Genomic DNA, 23,490 nt, shown 5'->3' with positions numbered 1-23,490 from the left:
TCGTGACCAATATTTTCCCTCAACCAATATCACGCTGCACAAATTATCCGGTTTGTCTGTGGAAGTGGCTGTGCAAACAGTTGTCACTGCACTTCATGTACTGGTGACGACACTTCAAAAGGAATTAGTTGGCTGCAAACTGCTTTGTGTTATCCCAATGTAAGTTGTCAGATAGCAAGTTATGCAGACTTCAGCATGAAGGGTGGCACAGTGGTTAGCACCGCTTTCTCACAGCGCCAGGCACCTGGGTTTGATTCCCGACTTGGGTCACTGCCTATGCGGAGATTTTACGTTCTTCCTGTGTCTGCGTGGGTTCCCTCCGGGTGCTCTGGTTTCCTCCCACAGTCCCAAGATGTGCATGTTAGGAGGATTGGCCATGCTAAATTGCCCCTTAGTATCCCAAGATGTGCAGATTAGGAGGATTGGCCATGCTAAATTGTCCCTTTGTATCCCAAAATGTGCAGGTTAGGGAGATTAGTAGGGTAAATACTTGGGATTACGGGGATACGGCCTGGGCGGGATGCTCTGTCGGATAGTCAGTGCACACTCGATGGACCAAATAGCCTTTTTCTGCACTGTAGAGATTCTATGATGCTATGATTATCTTGGGACTTTCCAATCTGCATGGTTTACAGGACCCTCCCTGGGAGCCAGAATAATAATTTTTTTTGCATCAACTCTTGACAAGCAGAGAGCAGGCTTGAGTCTTTTAAAGCATTTTTTATTTTAATCTGCCATACCAATAACATACAAAAAATAAATGCAATTTAATAAAATGTCGTTAAGTCTATGTATTGCACAGAAAGAACATTTAGTCTTTACACTTTGTGTACAGTGTGTAAATTGAAAGTTTAAAGACAACTTCAGAACCCAAACAGCCACGTGGCCCAGTGCATCATCACAATCCATTGTAACTTCCAGAAAAGGCGACACAACACACGGCATCCCGTTCAATGTACCCTGTGTCCATATTCACAGAAATATTATGGGTGAGCGAGTCTACAAAATATCAAACTTCTTTCCACACAATTTCCTTTAAACTTGCCCTTTTCTTTTGACCATGACCCAAAGTGTAGGCATACAGCATTGAGACTTTTGGGATAGCTAATGACTGCATCGTTGTAATTAACAGCTCAGCAGAATACGATTGTGTACCTTTCCAGAGGAATGATTTCTATTTTGGTTCGAAAGAACACATCCTTTGATCCTATTGCTGTCTAATTGCGAGCTCCCGGTTTGCAATTGAACTGTGGTTGAAATCGTCAAGACAGCCATGCACATTTACCGAATGCCATTAAATATTTAAGAATGAACAGCCCCCAGTAGATTTGTAGGATTTCGCCATGGCAATCCTTCTAAACAACCAAAGCATATTTGCAGATTATTACAGATTGACTGCAGCAAGACAAGATCGCTACGGACTAGTCTCCTATTCTTCCACATGCTGCCCCTTGTAGGTACAAACTGCTGATATTAACTCCTCCTCTTCTCCAGCCCCCCTCTCTCTGGATGTCAAGGGCACCACTACTGTCTACAAAACACCCAGTGAAAATACATTAGCTGCTCTGCACTGCTCTTAAACAAGGTTTAAGTTTTAAGTATTAGTGTCACAGGTAGGCTTACATTAACTGCAATGAAGTTACTGCAAAAATCCCCCACACTCCGGCGCCTGTTTGGGTACAGAGGGAGAATTTAGCATGGCCAATGCATCTAACCAGCACATCTTTTGGGCTGTGGCAGGAAACTGGAGGAAACCCATGCAAGTACGAGGAGAACAATCAGACTGCGCACAGTGACCGAACCCGGGTCCCTGGTGCTGTGAGGCAGCAGTGCTAACCACTGGCACCGTGCCGCCCCATCAGTAAACTGCCGATATTAACTCCTCCTCTTCTCCAGCCCCTCTCTCTCTCTGGACATTGACTCAAGGACACCACTACAAAACACACACTGAAAATGCATTAGCTGCTCTGCGCTGCTCTGAAACAAGGGCATGCAATAATACTCTCCAAAGACCAATGCAAAATTTAAAGGGAGCATTTAAAGGTGCTGATGAGCGTTGCTATGAGGTGTAGTCACGTATGGAGTAACTGGTGCACCGACATGGAGGTCATAATCCAAGCCTGGGACAGGCTTTGAAAATACACTCCAGAGTTGCAATACGTTTAATAGGATAGGGAACATAAAGTTTTGGTGATTTCAACAGGTTCCCCGGCTGGAGTTGCGAGTGCAGTATTATATAGACGAGTTCAAGTGGGTGAATTAATTGACAAAATTACTCACCCTCCCCTCAGATTTCTACACAACTTTAAATTGGATTTTTAGTTGTTTTTTGGTAACAATATTGATCAAATCTCCTTGGCTCACCTAACACAGCCTCCCTTATACCTGGTTCAATTCCTTCTCTAAAGCGACCGCAACAGTTAAATATAAACTAAATTATAGCGTGCAGCTGTCACCATAATAAATTCTAATTCTGTCGATTGCAATTTAACAGACTTTTAAAAATGTTTTGCCGTCCTGGGTTAAAGTAATTGGGCTTCCTCCGGAAGACGTGCTGGTTAGGGGTGCATTGGCCGCGCTAAATTCTCCCTCGGTGTACCCGAACAGGCGCCGGAGTGTGGTGGCTAGGAGATTTTCACAGTAACTTCATTGCAGTGTTAATGTAAGCCTACTTGTGACACTAATAAATAAACTTTCACTTAAAATAGAATGAATGGATGCTAAATAACCTTTGCAGTGAAATTAATATACGTGCAAAAGTTGCTCAGAACCAACTCTTAATGGCATCTACAGTGCAGGTCAAAGAGGCCAAGACTGGGTACTTCCGGAGGTGAGACACCAGTATTCTCTTCCCAGTGCTGGGAAGGGGGTTATTCACGTGGTGGGGTCTTGACGAATGCACTGCTACAGCCCTACAATTAGCTGCCATAAGCCTACTAGCCAGGCTTGGCTGTTTATTAAGCTAGTGTAACACTTCACACAACGAAACAGAAAATGCTTCTGACCCAATTCACGACAGAATGTGCTACTTGTTATTTCACAGAATCCCTACAGTGCAGGAGGAGGCCATTCGGCCCATCGCGCCTGCACCGGCCAGATCCATTACCGGGTAGCAAGACTGCATGACCGAAACTAAACCTGGGAGGCAGCAAAATCAGACAAGGGGGAAGCGTAATATATTCAAGCGGCAGGAAGGTTCTGTGGTTCTTTTACTCCACCGTACTCCAGATTCCCTGCCCCTCCCGCATTTCTCCAACAACTTCCCAGCTCCTCTACCCCCTACCCTCATTTCTCACGGAGCCACAAGGAGGTCCGCAGGGACAACCTGCCCTTTTGCGTAACATTGCATGGCTCCCTTAACATAGCAGCGTTCAATCAGCATCCTTCTGAAGTTGCCAGCGAGGCCCTGCAATTAAAGCAAAAGTGCCTTTACAGCTCGTAACTGGACGAATCAATAGTCCATTAAGCAACGGGTTCACTGGAATCCAAACGCTATGAACACTGCTATTTTCCCCTAAACCGCAGACGATATAAATCCCATGTGTTCATCCCAGGGATTCCAAACTTTGTCCACGTAGAAAAAAAAGCACTCCTGGGGCTTTTGGAGCAGTTCTCCTAACTAATATTTAAGACGTGATTGCCCCTTCTAAACAAGTGATCTGCCAGCATAATGCCTTTGGTTCGTGGCTCAAGGAAAATAGAATTTGCACTGCACGCGCTCTTTACCTTGTCGAGCCGTACACTGAAAGTGCGCAGCGTGAATCTTCAGCAATCACTTGGTGGGCTACTTTATGAAGGTGTTAACTCGCTCATCCATAAACGGCGCACATTAAAATAGGCCACAAATGATTGCACACCAATGCGTTCACTGTTTAAACACTAATATTTACAGTGTAACCTCAAAGCCAGAGACACGAGATGCCGACTACTTAAATTATCGAGGCCGTGTGCCCCCATCTCATTTCTTTTCCCCTCACAGCTCAAACATAGAATGACTTTATTTCCTATCTGTGCCTTAAATAGTTAAAAACATAAGAGCTGTCAAAAGCCACAATCTTAAGATGCCCAAGCACAGGAACGTCAGGTTTACATTCCAGACAACAGTAACTTTGGTAACATCGAATCCTACAGTGCAAAGGAGGCCATTTGGTACATCAAATCTGTACTGACCACAATCCCACCCAGGCCCTATCCCCATGACCCCATGCATTTACCCTAGCTAGTCTCCCTGACACTAAGGGGCGATTTAGCATGGCCAATCCACCTAACCCGCACATCTTTGGACTGTGGGAGGAAACCGGAGCACCCGGAGGAAACCCACGCTGACACGGGGAGAATGTGCAAACTCCGCGCAGACAGTGACCCAAGTCGGGAATCGAACCCGGGTTCCCTGGCGCTGAGAGGCAGCAGCGCTAACCACTGTGCCACCGTGCCGGGGAAACTTCTAAAACAAACAGGGAATTAGTGTGTAGATGGAGCTGGACAGAGGAATTAAAATAAGTCCAGACTTTCCATCGTTGCATACATTACCTAACTAAATCAAGCAACTTAACTGAATGGGAGAGCATTACAATATACAATAAAACCCCACATCCCTAAAACAGGAAGCATGGAGCATTTGAATTCCACAACTCTCCATTAATGCTAATAATAAATGTTCCATTGTAGCTCCAAAGAAAACAGGGAACTTATGGTCAAAGTGCAAGCTCAGGACTAGTACTCTAAAACAAGCTCCTGGATCCCCTATCCTAGCACGAAGTAGGCTGAAACATCACAGAAGATATTAAAAATATGCAACCAACATTTTAACCCCAAGCATAGTTTGAAACGAACAGTTTGGAGAAGGTTAGCAGATGGCCTAATGGACGGGTGACATCCCGTCAAAGGATACCAACACGGACAGCCACTACAGCTAAGAATGTTCAGAGTAGAAAGTGCATCTCGCTGAAAAATAGGCCAACTTCAATTGGTTTGTGTTCAACATTTTAAGCAAACAAGCACGTAAACACGACACGTCTTGATAGGGAATGGGTATCATGGGGGGGGGGGGGGGGGGAGGGGGGAAAGAAACAAGAATCAAAGTGCATCAGACGTGGCTGCCTTCAAACTGAACGTAACCAAACATTCATTACGCAAGTGCTCCCAGAACCTCAAGAGAAGCCCTTTCCCCAATTAAGAGTTTGCAGTCCTTCCTGTGGTGGGATTGTAAAAGCTGATCTCTTTGGAATCACGGCCATTCCACACGTTGTGGCAGATTCTGTGTAGTATCGGACTGTATAAAGAAACAAAATTGTCCTGAAACCATTGAACGTGCATTCGGATTGTGACAGAATGGGAGAAAGCAGGCTGGACAGAATTGCACCATGACCATTCTCAGATTATTGCCATGGGAAATGATGATATTCATAATATTCTTTGGGATTTTATGGGTACACCAAATCAATTAGGAATGCAGTAAGATTGATTCTTGCCCTTTTCCTCGCCTTTGCATTTGGCAAGTTGCTATCAAGGGCGAGTGATGTGTTACTGAAAAGGCACTCAATGACCACTGGACCTCTCATCGGAAAGTTCTGCGACTTGGGTAGCAAAGGACACTTCTTGTGGTAATCGTACAATGTCGTGCTGTGCCAAACCACACGTCAGGGGTTACTCCCTATCTGTCTGTCTCTTCCGCACTGCATGAGGTTACCAGGAACAGCTGGCAAGCTGCTTCCCAGTTCCCTGTCAAAAGCACCGCAGTCGGCGTGTAACAGATGGGAATCCTCTTAACTTCCTCACAAGAACATCTTGTCCACCCCCATCCCATCTTCCTCTGCAGAAAGATCTCACCATGGTTCGGTCTCTTATTAGATAACGTGACTAAAAATCTGGAACTTATTGAATGGCCAATAACCCCTCAGTATACTATTCTGCAATGAAATATTAATACAGCATAGAACACAGCCACTGAGTCTCAAAATTGATTTTACAAGTCCTAATTTACTTTTCCATAATCTGGATACTAAACATTAATAATAGAATCCCTACAGTGCAGGAGGAGACCATTTGACCCATCAAGTTTGCACTGACTCTGTCTGACAGTATGTTACCAGGCCCATTCCCCCGCACTATCCATGTAACCCCACATATTTACTGTGGCTAATCTAACCTACTTATCTTGAGGCACTGGGGGGCAATTTACCATGGCCAATCCACCCAAGTTGTACATCTTTGGACTGATGTGGAGTTGCTGGCGTTTGACTGGAGTGGGCACAGTGAGAAGTCTCACAACACCAGGTTAAAGTCCAACAGGTTTATTTGGAATCACGAGCTTTTGGAGCGCCACTCCTTCATCAGGTGAGTGGCTGATGAAGAAGCAACACTCCGAAAACTCGTGAGACTTCTTACTGTGCCCATCTTTGGACTGTGGGACGAAACCCACACAGACATGGGGAGGATGTGCAAACTCCGCACAGACAGACAGTCACCCAAGGCCAGAATTGAACCTGGGTCCCAGGCGTTGTGAGGCAGCAGCGCTAAGCAATGTCAATAAATAACCTGTGTGTTTGCACCAAAAACAAGTACAATTTCTGGCCATATCTGTGTAGTGTGAAGCTTGTGCAGTTGAGCATTGTCCTGGTGGTACATTGTACAAGCCACGACTGAGTTCTCATGCATATGATCTGTGTGGTACAAAGACTAATGCTCCATACAGATTTCAGCTATTCGCCATGCAGGTTTATTTCAGCACCCCTATTGCTGTCCGTTGACAGAAAAGAAAGCTGAAGTTAGAGTCCTTTATGTTTCCTCAGAGTCTGCGTGCTTTAGCCCCCCCTCCATCGATTTCCAAACAATAATTTAAGCCAGTAACAGAGTTATCATTGTTCACGTCTTTCATTCCTGGCCTGCCCACTAAGCATGGTCCTAGTCTATGGAATGAAATGGCGCTGTCCATTAAAGTGCATACATTCAGGCAAAATCCCTTCACCCAGCATCAGATGCGAGCCTGCTTTTGACTTGAGCTAGCATCTAAATAAATTACATTGAGAAGTCTCACAACAAAGTCCGACAGGTTTATTTGGAATGACGAGCTTTCGGAGCGCTATCGCCTGATGAAGGAGCAGCGCTCCGAAAGCTCGTGATTCCAAATAAACCTGTCGGACTTTGACCTGGTGCCGTGAGACCTCTTACTGTGTCCATCCTAGTCCAACACCGGCATCTCCACATCATGGTAATAAATTACATAGAAGTGCCCCATTCCAGTATCAGAATATGTAAGTTCACCACCCCCCCCAAACAGTTGTAATTTTTTGCATAGCTCCAGTCTATTCTAAGTTACAATCTTCTCTTCCTGTTTTGACAGGTTTTTCTTCCTGTGGGTCAGTGGATAAATAAGGTGGGAAAAGGTGGACTTGAGTTAGCATGGGCGTTTCACAGCATCATCATTCAATTAGGCAGCAGGGAATAGTGAGCAGCATATGGTGGAGAAATTTAGCAGTTGCTTTAAGTCTTATCGTTATCACCTGGAAAGGCAAGCCAGTTATGAATTAAGGGGTATAGACCAATATAAATTCAATCAAAGAGGTCAGCAATTGCAATGGCCACATACTGCTCGTGACTTTTCAACAGAATCCTAGTATGTTAGTATCATTTTCCAGTTTATAAATTTTTCTTTTCAACAAGTTCAGCCAAAATATAGAATATGTTATCTACACACACACGCACGCATACACCCGCACGCACACACACACTGTCCTTGTATGTAATGCTCAAAACATTCAATTGCCTCAAATGAAACGATCTTTCGACAGGGTAGTGAAGGAGGCAGTGGCTACTGCACAGTACAAGAACTCTCTGCCTGACAACAGGCACAGGCTGACGAGGTAACAGGTTTCGGAGGAATGAGATCAAGGTCTTCGTCGTCTGGTATTTCGTCGAGGTGATAGCCGTCTTTCAGGAGCTGGCGGTTCAGGTCCTGGTTAACTTGCTGCTGGAAGAGAAAGTTGCCAAGAACGAGTAAGCCAGGCGGCTAAACAACCTCACATTCGCAGGACAAGGACAAAGAACAGTACGGCGCAAGAACAGGCCCTTCGGCCCACCAAGCCTGCGCCGAAACATGGTGCCTTTCTAAACTGAAGACGCTTTTGCCGCTACGTAGTCCGTATCCCTCCATGTCCAACCTCTTCATGTATCTTGTCAAGGTGCCTGGTAAACGTTGCTATTGTATCGGCTTCTCCCCCCACCTGTAGAATTCTCTACCACAGAACGCTGTGGAGGCCAAGAATATATTTGATATGGAGAAGCCGGAGTTGGACTGGGATGGGCACAGTAAGAAGTCTCAAAACATCAGGTTAAAGTCCAACAGGTTTATTTGGAATCACGAGCTTTCAGAGCGCTGCCCCTTCAGGACTCACCTGATGAAGGAGCAGTGCTCCAAAAGCTCGTGATTCCAAATAAACCTGTTGGACTTTAACCTGGTGTTGTGAGACTTCCTACTAATATATGTAAGGAGGAAATAGATAGATTTCCAGACAGTAAAGACGTCGAGGGTTATGGGGAGGGAGCAGGTGTACGGTGTTGAGACAGAGGATCAGTCATGATCATATTGAATGGCAGAGCAGACTCGGAGAGCCGAATGGCTGACTCTTGCCCCTACTTTCATTGTTTTGAAATAAAATAGCTGGGATTGAAATGGCCCGAGGAGCTTTCTGCAATGGACCCAAATCGCACAGCAAGTAATACGCAGATCTGAAAAGCTGCTCTTAAATTTTTTAAAGCTGTATCGTTACCTAGCCCCACCTCTCAGAACAAGAGCTCTGGATGTGTGGAGGATGGAAGTATCCACCAGACATGAGCCACTCTCTCTACATGTGCAAGTTTAACCAGAGTTCATAAGATATAGGAGCAGAATTAGGCCATTCGGCCCATTGAGGCCGCTCCACCATTCGTTCATGGCTGATATGCTCCTCATCCCCATTTTCCTGACTTCTCCCCATAACCCTTCAACCCATTACCAATTAAAAATCTGTCTAACTCCTCCTCAAATTTACTCACTGTCCCAGCATCCCCCGCACTTTGGGGCAGCGAATTCCACAGATTCACAACCTTTTGGGAGAAGTAGTTTCTCCTCAACTCTGTTTTAAATTTGCTCCCCCTTATCCTAAGACTATGACCTCTCGTCCTAGAATTCCCCACAAGAGGAAGCATCCGTCTACTTTATCCATACCTTTTATCATCTCGTATACCTCAATTTGATCTCCCCTCATTCTTTTAAATTCCAAAGAGTATAGGCCTAAACTATTCAATCTCTCTCCGTATGACAAACCCCTCATCACTGGAATCAATCTAGTGAAGTTCCTCAGAGTGACTGATCCATCCAATTTTTCCTCTCATGGGGACAGGTACTTGCGCATCTTCCTGCACTGTTTTGTCCATAAATTGCTTTCTCAAGCATCTTAAATTTATTTATTTTTAAAGTTTTCCTGACCTTGGTTTGGCCTTGCAGTGCAAACTGGTGACTTCCCAAATATACAAGTGTTTGGTGTAGGAAGTATTAACTTTCACCTCCACCACATGGATGAAGCATCCGGAAAGGCATTCTGGGACGTCATTAGTGGCAAGTTACCTAGTAAGATCGATCTAACCCAGTGCAGTGCCTCACAACTGGTACACGGTTCTCTAGAGGTGGAGTCACAGGTAGATAGGGCAGTGAAGAAGGTTTTTGACACACTGGCCTTTGTCAGTCAGGACACTGAGTATAGAAGTTGGGGAGTTATGTTGCAGTTGTACGGAACGCCACACCTGGAGTATTGCGTTCAGTTTTGGTCGCCTTGCTATAGGAAGAATGTTTTTAAACTGGAGAGAGTGCAGAAGAGATTTACAAGGATGTTGCCAGGGACTCAGGGGACTGAGTTACAGGGAGAGATTGGACAGACTGGGACTTTTTTCTTTGGAGCGTAGGAAGGAGACTGAGGGATGAACTTATAGAGGTGTATAAAGATCATGAGAGGCACGGATAGGGTGAATGCACTCAGTCTTTTTCCCAGGGTTGGGGAATCGAGAACTAGAGGGCATAGGTTTAAGAGGGGAAAGAATTCATGGGAAACTGAGGAGCAAATGTTTTACACAGAGGATGGTACGTGTGTGGAATGAGCTGCTGGAGGGAGTGGTTGAGGCAGGGACATTGACAACATTTAAAAGGCATTTGGACAGATACATGGATCGGAAAGGTTTAGAGGGATATGGGCGAAATGCAGGCAAATGGGGTTCGCTTAGATGGACGTTTTGGTCGGCATGGACCAGTTTGGGCCGAAGGGCCTGTCTCCGTGCCGTAGATTCCATGAGCAACTCAAAAATCGAGGTAAAACAAGCAAGTCAGTCAGCTCACCTCTGCAGAAGAATAGCCTGACGAGGAATAATACTTGGACTCAAATTCACCATCACTGGAAAAGAACACAAAGAAAGCAGTTTACAATGCATTTATATAATGCCATTCACAACCACAAATTATGACGAATGAACTACTTTTTGTTTTCCAAATAAACATCGCTGGATCAGGATATTGAGTTTGATGATCAGCCACGATCAAAATGAATGGTGGAGTAGGCTTGAAGGGCCGAATGGCCTCCTCCTGCTTCTAGTTTCTATGTTCTAACCTAGGAAACAGCACAGCCAATTTGCACACAGCAGGCTCCAATAAATGGAAATGTAACGTCCAGATAATTTGTTTCTTGTGATGTTGGAGGGATAGTACTGGCCAGGGAACTGACAATAACTCCTCTGCTCTTCAGAGAATCTACAGTGCCGAAGGAGACCATTTGGCTCATCGAGCCCACACCGACAACAATCCCACCCAAGTCCTGTCCTATCCCCGTAACCCCACATATTTACCATCCTCATCTCCCTGACATTAAGGGTCAATTTAGCATGGCCAATCAACCTAATCTGCACATATTTGAGTGGGCGGCACGGTAGCACAGCAATTAGCACCGCTGCTTCACAGCGCCAGGGACCTGGGTTCGATTCCCGGCTTGGGTCACTGTCTGTGTGGAGTTTGCACATTCTCCTCGTGACTGCGTGGGTTTCCTCCGGGTGCTCCGGTTTCCTCCCACGGTCCAAAGATGTGCGGGTTGGGTTGATTAGCCATGCTAAAATTTCCCCTTAGTGTCCTGAGATGCGTAGACTAGAGGGATTAGTGGGTAAAATATGTAGGGATCTGGGGGTAGGGCCTGGGTGGGATTGTGGTCGGTGCAGACTCGATGGGCCGAATGGCCTCTTTCTGTACTGTAGGGTTTCTATGATTTGGACTGTGGGAGCAAACCGGAGCACCCGGGGGAAACCCACGCAGACACGGGGGAGAACGTGCAAACTCCACACGGACAGTCACCCCAGGCCAGAATTGAACCCAGGACCCTGGTGCTGTGAGGCAGCAGTGCTAACCACTGTGCCACCGTGCCGCCCCTTCTTCAAAATAGTGCCGTTTTAGGTTCAATTGAAAGGGTAGTTGGGCCTCAATTTAACATCTTACCCAGAAGACAGAACCACTGACAGTGCAGCGCGCTCTCACTACTGCACTCGAGTGTCAGAATTGGGTTTTGTGCTGAAGTAGGACTTGAATGTGCACATTTCTAGAATCCCTACAGTGCAGAAGGAGGCCATTCGGCCCATCGAGTCTGCACCGACCACAATCCCACCCAGGCCCTATTCCCGTAACCCCACGTTTACCCTGCTAATCCCCTGACACTGAGGGGCAATTTAGCATGGCCAATCAACCTAACCCACACATCTTTGGAGTGTGGGAGGAAACCGGAGCACCCGGAGGAAACCCACTAGCGCTGTGAGGCAGCAGTGCTAACCACTGTGCCGCCCATCTCTGGCTCAAGAGGCAGGTCAACTAACTCATTATTAACTGAGTCACATCAGACACTGCTAAATGACACCACTAAATTAATGCTTTTGGCTTAAAATGTTGTCAAAAATATTCCAATTGCTGTTTGTATGAGTTTAGCTACAAAATTGGCGATTTCAGGGTGTAAAAATAAAACTTCTGCACAACTTGCAAACTTCAATGGAACTTGCTTTGCATCAATGGAATTATGTTTGCCGCAATAAGTATTCTGAAGGAAATTGGCAGTGGCGTCCACAGCATTTAAAGCCTCAATCAGTTCCACACAGCAGCAGAGATTGGTGACAGCGGAACAGATAATAGCTCTGTGACCCCCCACGTCAGGCTTTGATCACTTTAACAAAGCTTTCAAAGTGAAATCTTCAGGGATTTGAGGAGATTCTTGGAGCCCAGCAATACAGCGCTGAAGTCAGAGACTTTGTGCTATGCAAAGTGTTTAGGACCTTGCAAAGATAGATATATTCGAACAAAAAAAAAAAAATGGGTTAAAGGGATATGGGGAACAGGTGGGGAGGTGGATTTGAGACCAGGGAGAGATCAGCCATTGAATGGCGGAGCAGGCTCGAAGAGCTGAATTTGCCTACTTCTGCTTCCTATGTTCAAAGTTAAAGTTTATTTATTATTCTCAGGAGTAGGCTTAGATTAACACTGCAATGAAGTTACTGTGAAAATCCCCTAGTCAAAGAACAAAAAAACAAAGAAAAGTCCAGCACAGGAACAGGCCCTTCGGCCCTCCAAGCCTGCGCTGATCATGATACCTGCCTAAACTAAACCTGTATGCACTTACAGAGTCCGTATCCTTCCATTCCCATCCTATTCATGTATTTGTCTAGTTGCCCCTTAAACGCCGCTATCGTACCCGCTCCCACCCCCTCCCCGGGCAGCGAGTTCCAGATACTTGCCTCGCACATCTCCTCTAAACTTTTCCCCACGCATCTTAAACCCATGTCCCCTCGAACTTGACTTTTCTACCCTAGGAAAGAGCATCTGACTAACCACCCTGTCCATGCCCCTCATAATCTTGTAAACCGCTATCAGGTCACCCCCTCAACCTCCATCATCCCCGTCGGCACACTCCGGCGCCTGTTCGGGTACACTGAGGGAGAATTTAGCATGGCCAATGAACCTAGCTACGTAAACCACATCAGGAGTTATCATCGGTATCCCAAAACAAAAATGCCTTTAGATTCTAGCTCACACCGATTCTCATGTCAAAACTCCATATTTGAGTAGGACAGCCCATGTTTCCCACAGTTAGATACGATTAGCTGATTCCAGCCAGGATGCCCAGTGGATTACAGCCAGCCCGAGGACTGCTGGGGTTAGAGGAAGGGTAAGGATATGCCATGGGTGCCAAGCTGGAGGAGGGCAATCCTGCTGGAAATGCAAGCTGAGCAAGGCAAGGCAGCTTTTGTTTTTAGCCCTTACACGGGCGACATGGTGGCACAGTGGTTAGCATTGCTGCCTCACAGCGCCAGGGACCCAGGTTCGATTCCCGGCTTGGGTCACTGTCTGTGTGGAATTTGCACATTCTCCCCCATGTCTGCATTTCCTCCGAGTGGTCCGGTTTCCTCCCACAGTCCAAAGATGTGCGGGTTAGTTGGATTGGCCGTGCTAAATTGCCCCTTAGTGTCAAGGGGACTAGCCAGGTTAAATGCATGGAGTTATGGGCCTAGGTGGGATTGTGGTTGGTGCAGACTCGGTGGGCCGAATGGCCTCCTTCTGCACTGTAGGATTCTACGAAGATCACTGGCAAGCCCGATGTTTGTTGCCCATCCCTCGTTGCCCTCGGGGAGATGGTGGCTACGATGCCCTTACTAACTGGGCAGCCGATCGACATCCATTGTAATGGCTTCCTGAAGCAAAGCAAGGGGGGGCACTTTGATACTTGCGGCTCTGCAATCCTGTGAATCAATGCCTTCGGGACATTGCAATAAGGTGAAAAGCCAAATGGAGAGAGGCAAACGCCAGGGACCCGGGTACAATTCTGGCCTTGGGGTCACTGTCTGTGCAGAGTCTGCACATCCCCCCCCATGTCGGCGTGGGTTTCCCCCCGGGTGCTCCGGTTTCCTCCCACAGTCCAAAGATGCGCAGGTTCGGTTGATTGGCCATGCTAAATTGTCCCTTAGCATCAGAGGGATTAGCAAGGTAAATGTGTGGGGTGACGGGGATGGGGCCTGGGTGGAATTGTTATTAGTGCAGGCTCGATGGGCTGAATGGCCTCTTTCTGCACTGTAGGGATTCTATGATCTCAGACCCATAACAGGTCAATTTAACTCCAAACTAAAGTACTTTTCATTTTGGAAAGTGAAATGCTTCACAATGAACTGAGAACTGCATACGATAAACTCATTTGCTGTGACACCGGCCTACTCACTCCTATTGAGAATTCAGAGTATGATCTGGGTGAGATTGTGGTCGGTGAAGACTTGATGGGCCGAATGGCCTCCTTTCTGCACTGTAGGGATTCCATGATGCTATGAAAATGGTAGCTCATTGGTAATTTTTTCCCTGTAACATTTTGCCACTAGTTCTGATTCAGAATCCAACAGGTTATAAATTGGACAGGGAACTTCCTGGATTACATCCGCCCCCTCGAGTAGATTTTAAAATTACCGATTAAAGCACTTCTCAATTGATATCATCTTCTCTCCTTTTAACCCAGGTGTTGTGCTCTGACATAAACCTGCTCGCCCTTCATTTAGATTTCTCAATTTGTAAAAAGAAAAATCGATGGCTAGGATCGAATCCTTCCTTACCTGTCAGACTCCAAGGAGACTAAAGATTCATCCGGATTCTGTTTCAGGGCAGAGTAACCTTTATTGAATTTTACTAACCTATAGTGAAAGAAATGGCAAACAGAATTAAGCTCAAATTAAACGTAATTATTGAATGCAACTACCACCGCTGCCATTCCTCTGCTTACTGGTATCGGGTTATGGGCGTTTAGCTGTTCAAACACAGCCTGTGGAAGGAAAAGTGTCAACACCTGAGGCAAGGACAGCAGTCCCTTTCTGCATTCTTGCTTTGAGGGGTGCAGAAACACCTCTGCAGCAAACAAGAACGCAGTCATGATGTGGAGATGCCGGCGTTGGACTGGGGTAAACACAGTAAGAGTTTTAACGACACCAGGTTAAAGGTCCAACAGGTTTATTTGGTAGCAAATGCCATTAGCTTTCTGAGCCCTGCTCCTTCGTCCACGAAGGAGCAGGGCTCAGAAAGCTAATGGCATTTGCTACCAAATAAACCTGTTGGACTTTTAACCTGGTGTTGTTAAAACTCTTACTGTGCAAACAAGAACAACAGCTATTGAACCACAGAGGAGCTACAATTTGATTTACTGTCACCGTGTATTGGGATACAGTGAAGAGTGTTGTGTCTTGCGTGCTATACAGACAAAGCACAAGAGAAAATGCTGGAAAATCTCAGCCGGCCTTGCAGCATCTGTGAGGAGAGAAAAGAGCTGACATTTCGAGTCCAGATGACCCTTTGTCAAAGCACAAGTGTGCTGACTGGCCAGCCATGATCATAATGAATGACGGAGCAGACTCAAAGGGCCGAATGGCCTACTGCTGCTTCTGTGGACAGAAGCCTTCTCTTTAATCACCTTACTTCTCCTGAAGCAAGGTTGTTTTTTTTTCCCATCAGAACGCTGGAAACACCTCTGCCAAAAGGGAATCATCTTCGTCAATCTGCTGGGGGTCTGAGACGTGCTGGTTAGATGCATTGACCCGAACAGGCGCCGGAGTGTGGCGACTAGGGGATTTTCACAGTAACTTCACTGCAGCAAGGCCTTACTTGTGACTAATAAATAAACTTTAACTTTAAGACGGAAATCAAGGACGTGACTAGTTTCAAAAGAAAATCTTGGATTTTTCCAGCTGGAATTTGGAATGGGAATGCTCCCACATTTTGGTTGCCAGAGGGAAGAGGGAGCCATCCGAATTTATAAAACTGAAAACTTAGAACACCTGTTTAATCTTACTGAATTTCTAATTTTATGTCCCGTCTGATGGTCTATCAAAGTGGAGACGGACAGAAATGATACTCAAACTAATCACTCGCTATCTTTTTAAGACGGCAATGCACAATCACATCTCGAGAATCCAAATGATTTGATTTATTGTCACATGTATTAGCGTACAGTGAAAAGTATTGATTTTTGCGCCCTATACAGACACAGCATTCCGTTCATAGGGAAGGAAAGGAGAGAGTCCAGGATGCAGTGTTATAGACAGATTTTGGAAAATTGCAAGCTGCCAAGTCCGTGAAAAGGCAGGAGAAGTTTAAAATCGAGTTGATTAAATTTTGCGCACATCTTTGAAGCATATTGACAAAAACTAATTGGAGTAATGAAAACAACATGCTTTATTTGAGATCAATTGTAATTTGCAGAGTAGCATTGATCCCAATCGGAATTTAATTGCAGCGAATAGGATTGAGAGGATCGCATAAACATCAATGGTTTACCACTTACAACACTAATCATTAGGGGTGGCACAGTGGTTAGCGCTGCTGCCTTACAGCACCTGGGGCCTGGGTTCGATTCCTGGCTCGCGTCACTGTCTGTGCGGAGTCTGCACATTCTCCCCGTGTCGGCGTGTGTTTCCTCCGGGTGATCCAGTTTCCTCCCACAAATCAAACAACGTGCTGGTTAGGGTGCAATGGCCATACTAAATTTTCCCTCAGTGTACCCGAACAGGCGCCGGAGTGTGGCGACTAGAGGATTTTCACAGTGACTCCATCGCAGCCTACTTGTGACACCAATAAACTTTTTAAACATTTAGTGACAAAAATGAGTACCATTTGGAACTTCCCAAAATTACTAGATGCCTGTTTAAAATATATACTTTTAAAATATTACAGGAGGCTGCCTGAGGGCGTTGGCCTGTTGTCGTTCCGATGGGTATCTGCCGAATCTATCTGGAGCAATTAACTATTGAAATATAGGTTTACAACCTTCCACTGGGTTAAAACTGCTAATTTCTCTGACACAAATTCAGGGAGCCATTCCCCTGAGCACATACTCAAACTGAATTTCTATATTACACGAGGAGCCCAATGTAACCAGCACCTGACTGGTCAGTAACACCATTCCCGGGAGTTGCTCGCTCAGAGAGGATCTTTTATTGGGTAGAGTGGAAGTGCTTTTCACCCCGGCACACAAGGTCTCACCAACCTTGCAAACTGTCAATGCGGTGCGTGTGTATGCGCCGAGGGGTGGCACAGTGGTTAGCACTGCTGCCTCGCAGCGTCAGGAACCCGGGTTCGATTCCCGGCTTGGGTCACTGTGCGGAGTTTGCACATTCTCCCCATGTCTGCGTGGGTTTCCTCCGGGTGCTCAAGTTTCCTCCCACACTCCAAAGATGTGCAGGTTAGGTGGATTGGCAGTGCTATATTGCCCCTTAGTGTCAGGGGGGGACTAGCTAGGGTAAATGCATGGGGTTATGGGGATAGGGCCTGGGTGGGATTGTGGTCGGTGCAGACTCGATGGGCTGAATGCCCTCCTTCTGCACTGTAGGATTCTATGATTAGAAATCCTACATATCTAATTAATTCCTGCAAGCATCACACTTTTCTGATAACCCCGCTCTATTACTATAACACTGTACATGGATGATCAGCTATGTCTCAGTATAACTTCAAAAACCAACTTCACACAAGCTGCTCCTTATTCTCAGGGCAGTCACCATTAAGATCTTCTTTCATTGAAATAATGCTCTGTGGCCCCAACTCCCCCTCTTTCCTCCCATACCATGTGAATTGACTGCTTTTCTGAGAATTGTGCACCAGTTAGAGAGTCATAGATAGAGACAGAGGTTTACAGCATGGAAACAGGCCCTTCGGCCCAACTTGTCCATGCCACCCCTTTTTTTTTTTAATATAACCACTAAGCTAGTCCCAATTGCCCGCGTTTGGCCCAAATCCCTCTATACCCATCTTACCCATGTAACTGTTTAAATGCTTCGTAAAAGACAAAATTGTACCCGCCTCTACTACTGCCTCTGGCAGCTCATTCCAGACACTCACCACCCTCTGAGTGAAAGAATTGCCCCTCTGGACCCTTTTGTATCTCTCCCCTCTCACCTTAAACCTATGGCCACTAGTTTAAACCCCCCTACCTTTGGGAAAAGATGTTGACTATCTAGTTGATCTATGCCCCTCAGTTGGATTAATTGAACTCCTTTGACCATCAAGTCTACACTCGACAGCATCATAAAACAATCAGCGGCGCTGACACAATGGACTCAACTACCTCCTCCTGTTCTGCAAACCTTTTAACCTCTCGAGATACTTTCCTATGTTAAATGCATTAATACATGCAAGTGCTGGTGGCGCGTAACAATTTATTTAGAAGGTGAACTGAAAAAGGATTTGTTACGAGGAAATTCAGGTTGCGAGATGTCATTATATTATATTACATTTTAGCTGTAACACCTGCACACAGCCCGAGTGAAGGGACGACCCTTTAGAACCGAGATGAGGAGGAATTTCTTCAGCCAGAGGGTGGTGAATGTGTGGAATTCATTGCCACAGAAGGCTGTGGAGGCCAAGTCATTGAGTGTACTTAAGACAAAGATAGATAGGTTCTTGATTGGTAAGGGGGAATCAAAGGTTACGGGGAAAAGGCGGGAGAATGGGGTTGAGGAACACAGCCATGATCGAATGGCTGAGAAGACTCGATGGGCCGAATGGTCCAATTCTGCTCCTATATCTTATGGTCTTAGCGTGACTTTGTTCCCTATGGACACTATGAAGTTAAGAAACCCCCCGAGTCAGCGGCTGACCTGACTCCAGAATGAAGGACAACAGGATTCCCTCCTTCAGGGAAAACCTGCTCCACATCAGTAATTCTAGTGTAAATGCAACCTAAGGGTAGCTTAGTCTTTGCCAGCCTCAAGTGCGCTGTCAATTATTTATTTTTTTTGCCATCCCAAGCTCTCGGGTTAATTCAATTCGCACAATTTATGCAAACGATAAAAATAATTCTGGGCCAATCAAGTTGTTGGGGAGGTGCGTTGTCGGGGCGGGGGGGGGAAGCGGCATTGGAAGGGGAGGTTAGGAGGCAGCAGTGCTAACCACTGTGCCACCGGGCCGCATAGTTGGCTTACTCACCTTTTCGTGCCCGATTTAGGCTGATGCAAGACCGGGCCTCCACCCATTCCTTTCTTCTTCAGGACTTTCTTGGCTAATTCCCGATGTTTCTCTGCAAGAATCAACATATGGCAGAATTTAGATTGAAGAAAGGTACAACGTTTCACCATGAAAACAAAATAAAGCTTCAAGTTACCAAGACTTGAGATTTGAATGGAACTCGATGCAGAGAGCGCCAAATTCTAAGTGGGTGGGAACAAAAAGGTTGCGGTAGCCTTATCAAATAACAAAGAACAGTACAGCACAGGAAACAGGCCCTTCGGCCCTCCAAGCCTGTGCCGCTCCTTGGTCCAACTAGACCAATCGTTTGCCACAGCGGGCTGTGGAGGCCATTCCCAGGCTGCTCACGTGACTCTCCAGGTAAGTCTTAAACGATGTCAGCGTGCCTGCCTCCACCACCCTACTTGGCAGCGCATTCCAGGCCCCCACCACCCTCTGTGTAAAAAATGTCCCTCTGATATCTGAGTTATACTTCGCCCCTCTCACCTTGAGCCCGTGACCCCTCGTGATCGTCACCTCCGACCTGGGGAAAAGCTTCCCACTGTTCACCCTATCTATACCCTTCATAATCTTGTACACCTCTATTAGATCTCCCCTCATTCTCCGTCTTTCCATCATTAACACATCCATTTCAGCGACTGGATTAGAATGTAGAAAATGTATTTATTAGTGACAAGTAGGCTTACATTAACACTACAATGAAGTTACTGTGAAAATCCCCTAGTCGCCACACTCCGGCGCCTGTTTGGTTACACTGAGGGAGAATTTAGCATGGTCAATTCACCTGACCAGCACATCTACAGACTGTGGGAGGAAACTGGAGCACTCGGAGGAAACCCACGCAGACACGGGGAGAACGTGCAAACTCCACACAGACAGTGACCCCAAGCTGGGAATCGAACCCGGGTCCCTGGAGCTGTGAGGCAGCAGTGCTAACCACTGTGCCACCCCGGTGAACTCACAACAAATACTATTTGATCACCCAGACCCAGTTTCGCAGGACTGATGGTCATGTGTACGGCACCTAAACTTCGAACAGTATTTTTGCCATGAATGAGTGCAATCGATGATCTTTGACCTATAGCAGCAAAGGGTGTAATTCCCTTTGTAGTTTCCAGACAAGTTTCCAATCTTTTTAATTTGTTTTCCTCAGCGAGCTTGTTTTCTTTTATCGAACAGTTTGCTAGCCTTGCTCTCCCCACGCTCAGATTAATCACCCTGAAGTGAATGGTGCTGAATTGGAGAACAAAAACCCAACAAATTCATGTGAATAACCTTCAGTAAAGCCAGGGTGATTTATCACTGCGAAACATCCCATAATGATCTCAGAATTCTGGCTAAATTAGTTTTTTCCGAATTGTCTTTTTATCTGTGGAATTCCCTGCCCAGTGAAGCAGTTGAGGCGACCTCACACTGTTTTCAAGGCAAGGATACATACATTTTTAAACAGTAAAGGAATTAAGGGTTATAGTGAGCGGGCAGGTAAGTGGAGCTGAGTCCACGAAAAGATCAGCTATGATCTTATTGAATGGCGGAGCAGGCTCGAGGGGCTGGATGGCCTTCTCCTGCTCCTAGTTCTTATGTTCTTAATCATGGGAATTGCCCCCCAGAATATAGGAGAAATTGTTAAATTTAAAGTTTATTTATTAGTCACAAGTAGGCTTTACATTAACACTGCAATGAAGTTACTGTGAAAATCCCCTCGTCGCCACGCTCTGATGCCTGTTCGGGTACACTGGAGGGAAGAGTTTAGCATGGGCAATGCACCTAACCAGCACGTCTTTTGGACTGTGGGAGGAAACCGGAGTACCCGGAGGAAACCCAAGCAGACTCGCTAATCCCATTTTCCTGCAACTGTACAGGACCTTGGTGAGACCGCATTTGGAATATTGCGTGCAGTTCTGGTCACCTCACTATAAGAAGGATGTGGAAGCGCTGGAAAGAGTGCAGAGGAGATTTACCAGGATGCTGCCTGGTTTGGAGTGTCGGTCTTATGAGGAAAGGTTGAGGGAGCTGGGGCTGTTCTCTCTGGAGCGGAGGAGATTGAGGGGAGACTTAATAGAGGTTTATAAAATGATGAAGGGGATAGATAGAGTGAAAGTTCAAAGACTATTTCCTCGGGTGGATGGAGCTATTACAAGGGGGCTTAACTATAGGGTTCATGGTGGGAGATATAGGAAGGATATCAGAGGTAGGTTCTTCACGCAGAGAGTGGTTGGGGTGTGGAATGGACTGCCTGCAGTGATAGTGGAGTCAGACACTTTAGGAACATTTAAGCGGTTATTGGATAGGCACATGGAGCACACCAGGATGGTAGGGAGTGGGATAGCTTGATCTTGGTTTCAGATGAAGGTCGGCACAACATCGTGGGCCGAAGGGCCTGTTCTGTGCTGTACTGTTCTATGTTCTATGTTCAGACACGGGGAGAACGTGCAAACTCCACACAGACAGTGACACAAGCCAGGAATCGAACCCAGGTTCCTGGAGCTGAGAGGCAGCAGTGCTAACCACTGTGCCACGCCGGTTATTTATTTATTTGTCACAAGTTAGGCTTACATTAACACTGCAATGAAGTTCCTGTGAAATTCCCCTAGTCGCCACACTCCGGCGCCTGCTCAGGTCAATGCACCCTAACCTGCACATCTTTCAGACTGCGAGAGGAAACTGGAGCGCCCGGAGGAAACCCACGCAGACGCAGGGAGGATGTGCAGGCTCCACACAGACAGTGGCCCAAGTGGGAATTGAACCCGGGTCCCTGGCACTGGGAGGTAGCAGTGCTAACCACTGTGCCACCGTGCTTGTCCCTTTACTCACCTGATCTTGGATAAGATTACTAATACCCGGGCTTGAATATGTCCATTTCTGGGCCAGTTCCCCAGTGGTACATGGATCCCCAGGTTCCATGCATTACAGAATGGTGCTTGGAGCCTCACAGCTTCACAATGCAACCCACCAACTCCACAATAATCAAATCTTCAAGTTGCTGCACTGAATTTGCAAATTTAAAAAGAGGAACGTTGCGACCAATACACACAAGTTCCATGCAGTTCTCAAAGCTGGAGAGACAGGCCTGCGACTCCATGATGCCAGAAGGGCATTGCCAATGGCGCCTTTCATCAACCAAACATTTCCAAAAACAATATACAAAAGACTGATTGTGAAGGCAAGGCTGGGAGATGGACCTAAGTCACGCACCCCGCAGTAATTTGCTTTTAACTCACTGCCACTTCTCTTCCAGGAATACCTATCCTGAAGTAGTACTGTTCTTCTCTCCGAGAGGATTTATAAAAATCTCCCACTTTCTCTGCCTTTTAGCTTTGACAAAGGGTCATCTGGACTCGAAACGTCAGCTCTTTTCTCTCCTTACAGATGCTGCCAGACCTGCTGAGATTTTCCAGCGTTTTCTCTTTTGGTGACCTACGTTACGCATCAGCTGTGACCTGGCTGAACGGTACAACGGGTTCAAGGGGCTGAATGGCCTCCCCTGGTTTCTACATTCCTACCACTTTTACTGCCAATGAGCCTTAACTGGTCCCATGACAAAGCCAGGGGGGAGAATTTTCCTGTCCCGCCCGCCACGGGAATTGTAGCGGGCCGGGGGGGAGGATTGTCCAGTTTTGGGACGAGCGCAGCCGCAAAATCCCGCCCATAGAGTCATTCAGCGCAGAAAACGTCCTTCTTTCAAATCGAGTCTGCGCCGACAATAACCCCCACTAAAGTCTCGCTAATCCCATTTTCCTGCACTTGTCCCTTATCCTTGAATGTTTTGATATTTCAGGTACTCATCCAAATATATTTTTTTTAATGGTTGTAAGGTTTCCGGTCTCCACTACCTTCCCAGACAGCGCGTTCCAGATTCCTACTGCTCTCCGAGTGAAAATAATTTTCTCAAATCCCCTCTGAATCTCCCGCCCCTTGCCCTAAAACTATGCCCCCTTGTGATGGACCCCTCAACTCCGAGTGTTGACACTGCTGATCGCTGACACCATTTTAAATAAAACCATCCATACTTGTAAGGGAAGGCAAATTCAGGTGGCCCAAATTTTGTAGCAAAATTAGGGAATTTTGAAGTGTGGTCACGGATATTAGGGAATGCTGGAGCCAACTCCACAGACAGCTGTCCCTTGATTCGAGGGTGATGTCTATTCAGGGCCACAAGTTTCTATCAGGGGTCTTCATGTGCCCAAACCAGCCGATTCCCGACATTCAGGTCTTTGGGCACAGGGGGCACGACATCCAACTGGGCAGTGGGACCCAAAGTGCAGGGTTTGCTTCCTTTACTTTCCTTCTCTGTCGTCACTCTGCCTCATTATGATGATGTTCAAACCCAAAGCATGATGGAAACATAGAAGATAGGAGCAGGAGGAGGCCATTTGGCCCTTCGAGCCTGCTCCGCCATTCATCACGATCATGGCTGATCATCCAACTCAATAGCCTAATCCTGCTTTCTC

General features: G+C 46.4%; 1 protein-coding gene across 3 annotated transcripts in view; it reads right to left on the bottom strand.

Annotated features, from left to right (window-relative positions):
• Positions 1-705: 705 nt before the first annotated feature.
• LOC144480533 (protein FAM219B-like) overlaps positions 706-23,490 on the bottom strand; it is a 45,224-nt gene continuing 22,439 nt past the window's right edge. The window contains exons 3-7 of one of the 3 annotated variants that reach the window (XR_013495681.1): positions 19,001-19,091; positions 14,644-14,721; positions 10,367-10,421; positions 7,134-7,969; positions 706-7,070 (exon numbers count right to left, since the gene is read on the bottom strand). Coding sequence is in view for 2 of the 3 variants with exons in the window: in XM_078200099.1 (XP_078056225.1) it covers positions 7,811-7,969; positions 10,367-10,421; positions 14,644-14,721; positions 19,001-19,091 (383 nt within the window). In the remaining variant the exon portion in view is untranslated. Of the gene's footprint in view, positions 7,970-10,366; positions 10,422-14,643; positions 14,722-19,000; positions 19,092-23,490 lie in introns of all 3 variants that reach the window. The other 2 variants (XM_078200099.1, XM_078200100.1) reach the window with 2 other exon arrangements.

The sequence above is a fragment of the Mustelus asterias genome, chromosome 29 (genome assembly GCF_964213995.1).
Source record: "Mustelus asterias chromosome 29, sMusAst1.hap1.1, whole genome shotgun sequence".
NCBI lineage: Eukaryota > Metazoa > Chordata > Chondrichthyes > Carcharhiniformes > Triakidae > Mustelus > Mustelus asterias.
Note: the sequence above shows the minus strand (reverse complement) of the source record. Positions and strands in the feature narration are given on the sequence as shown.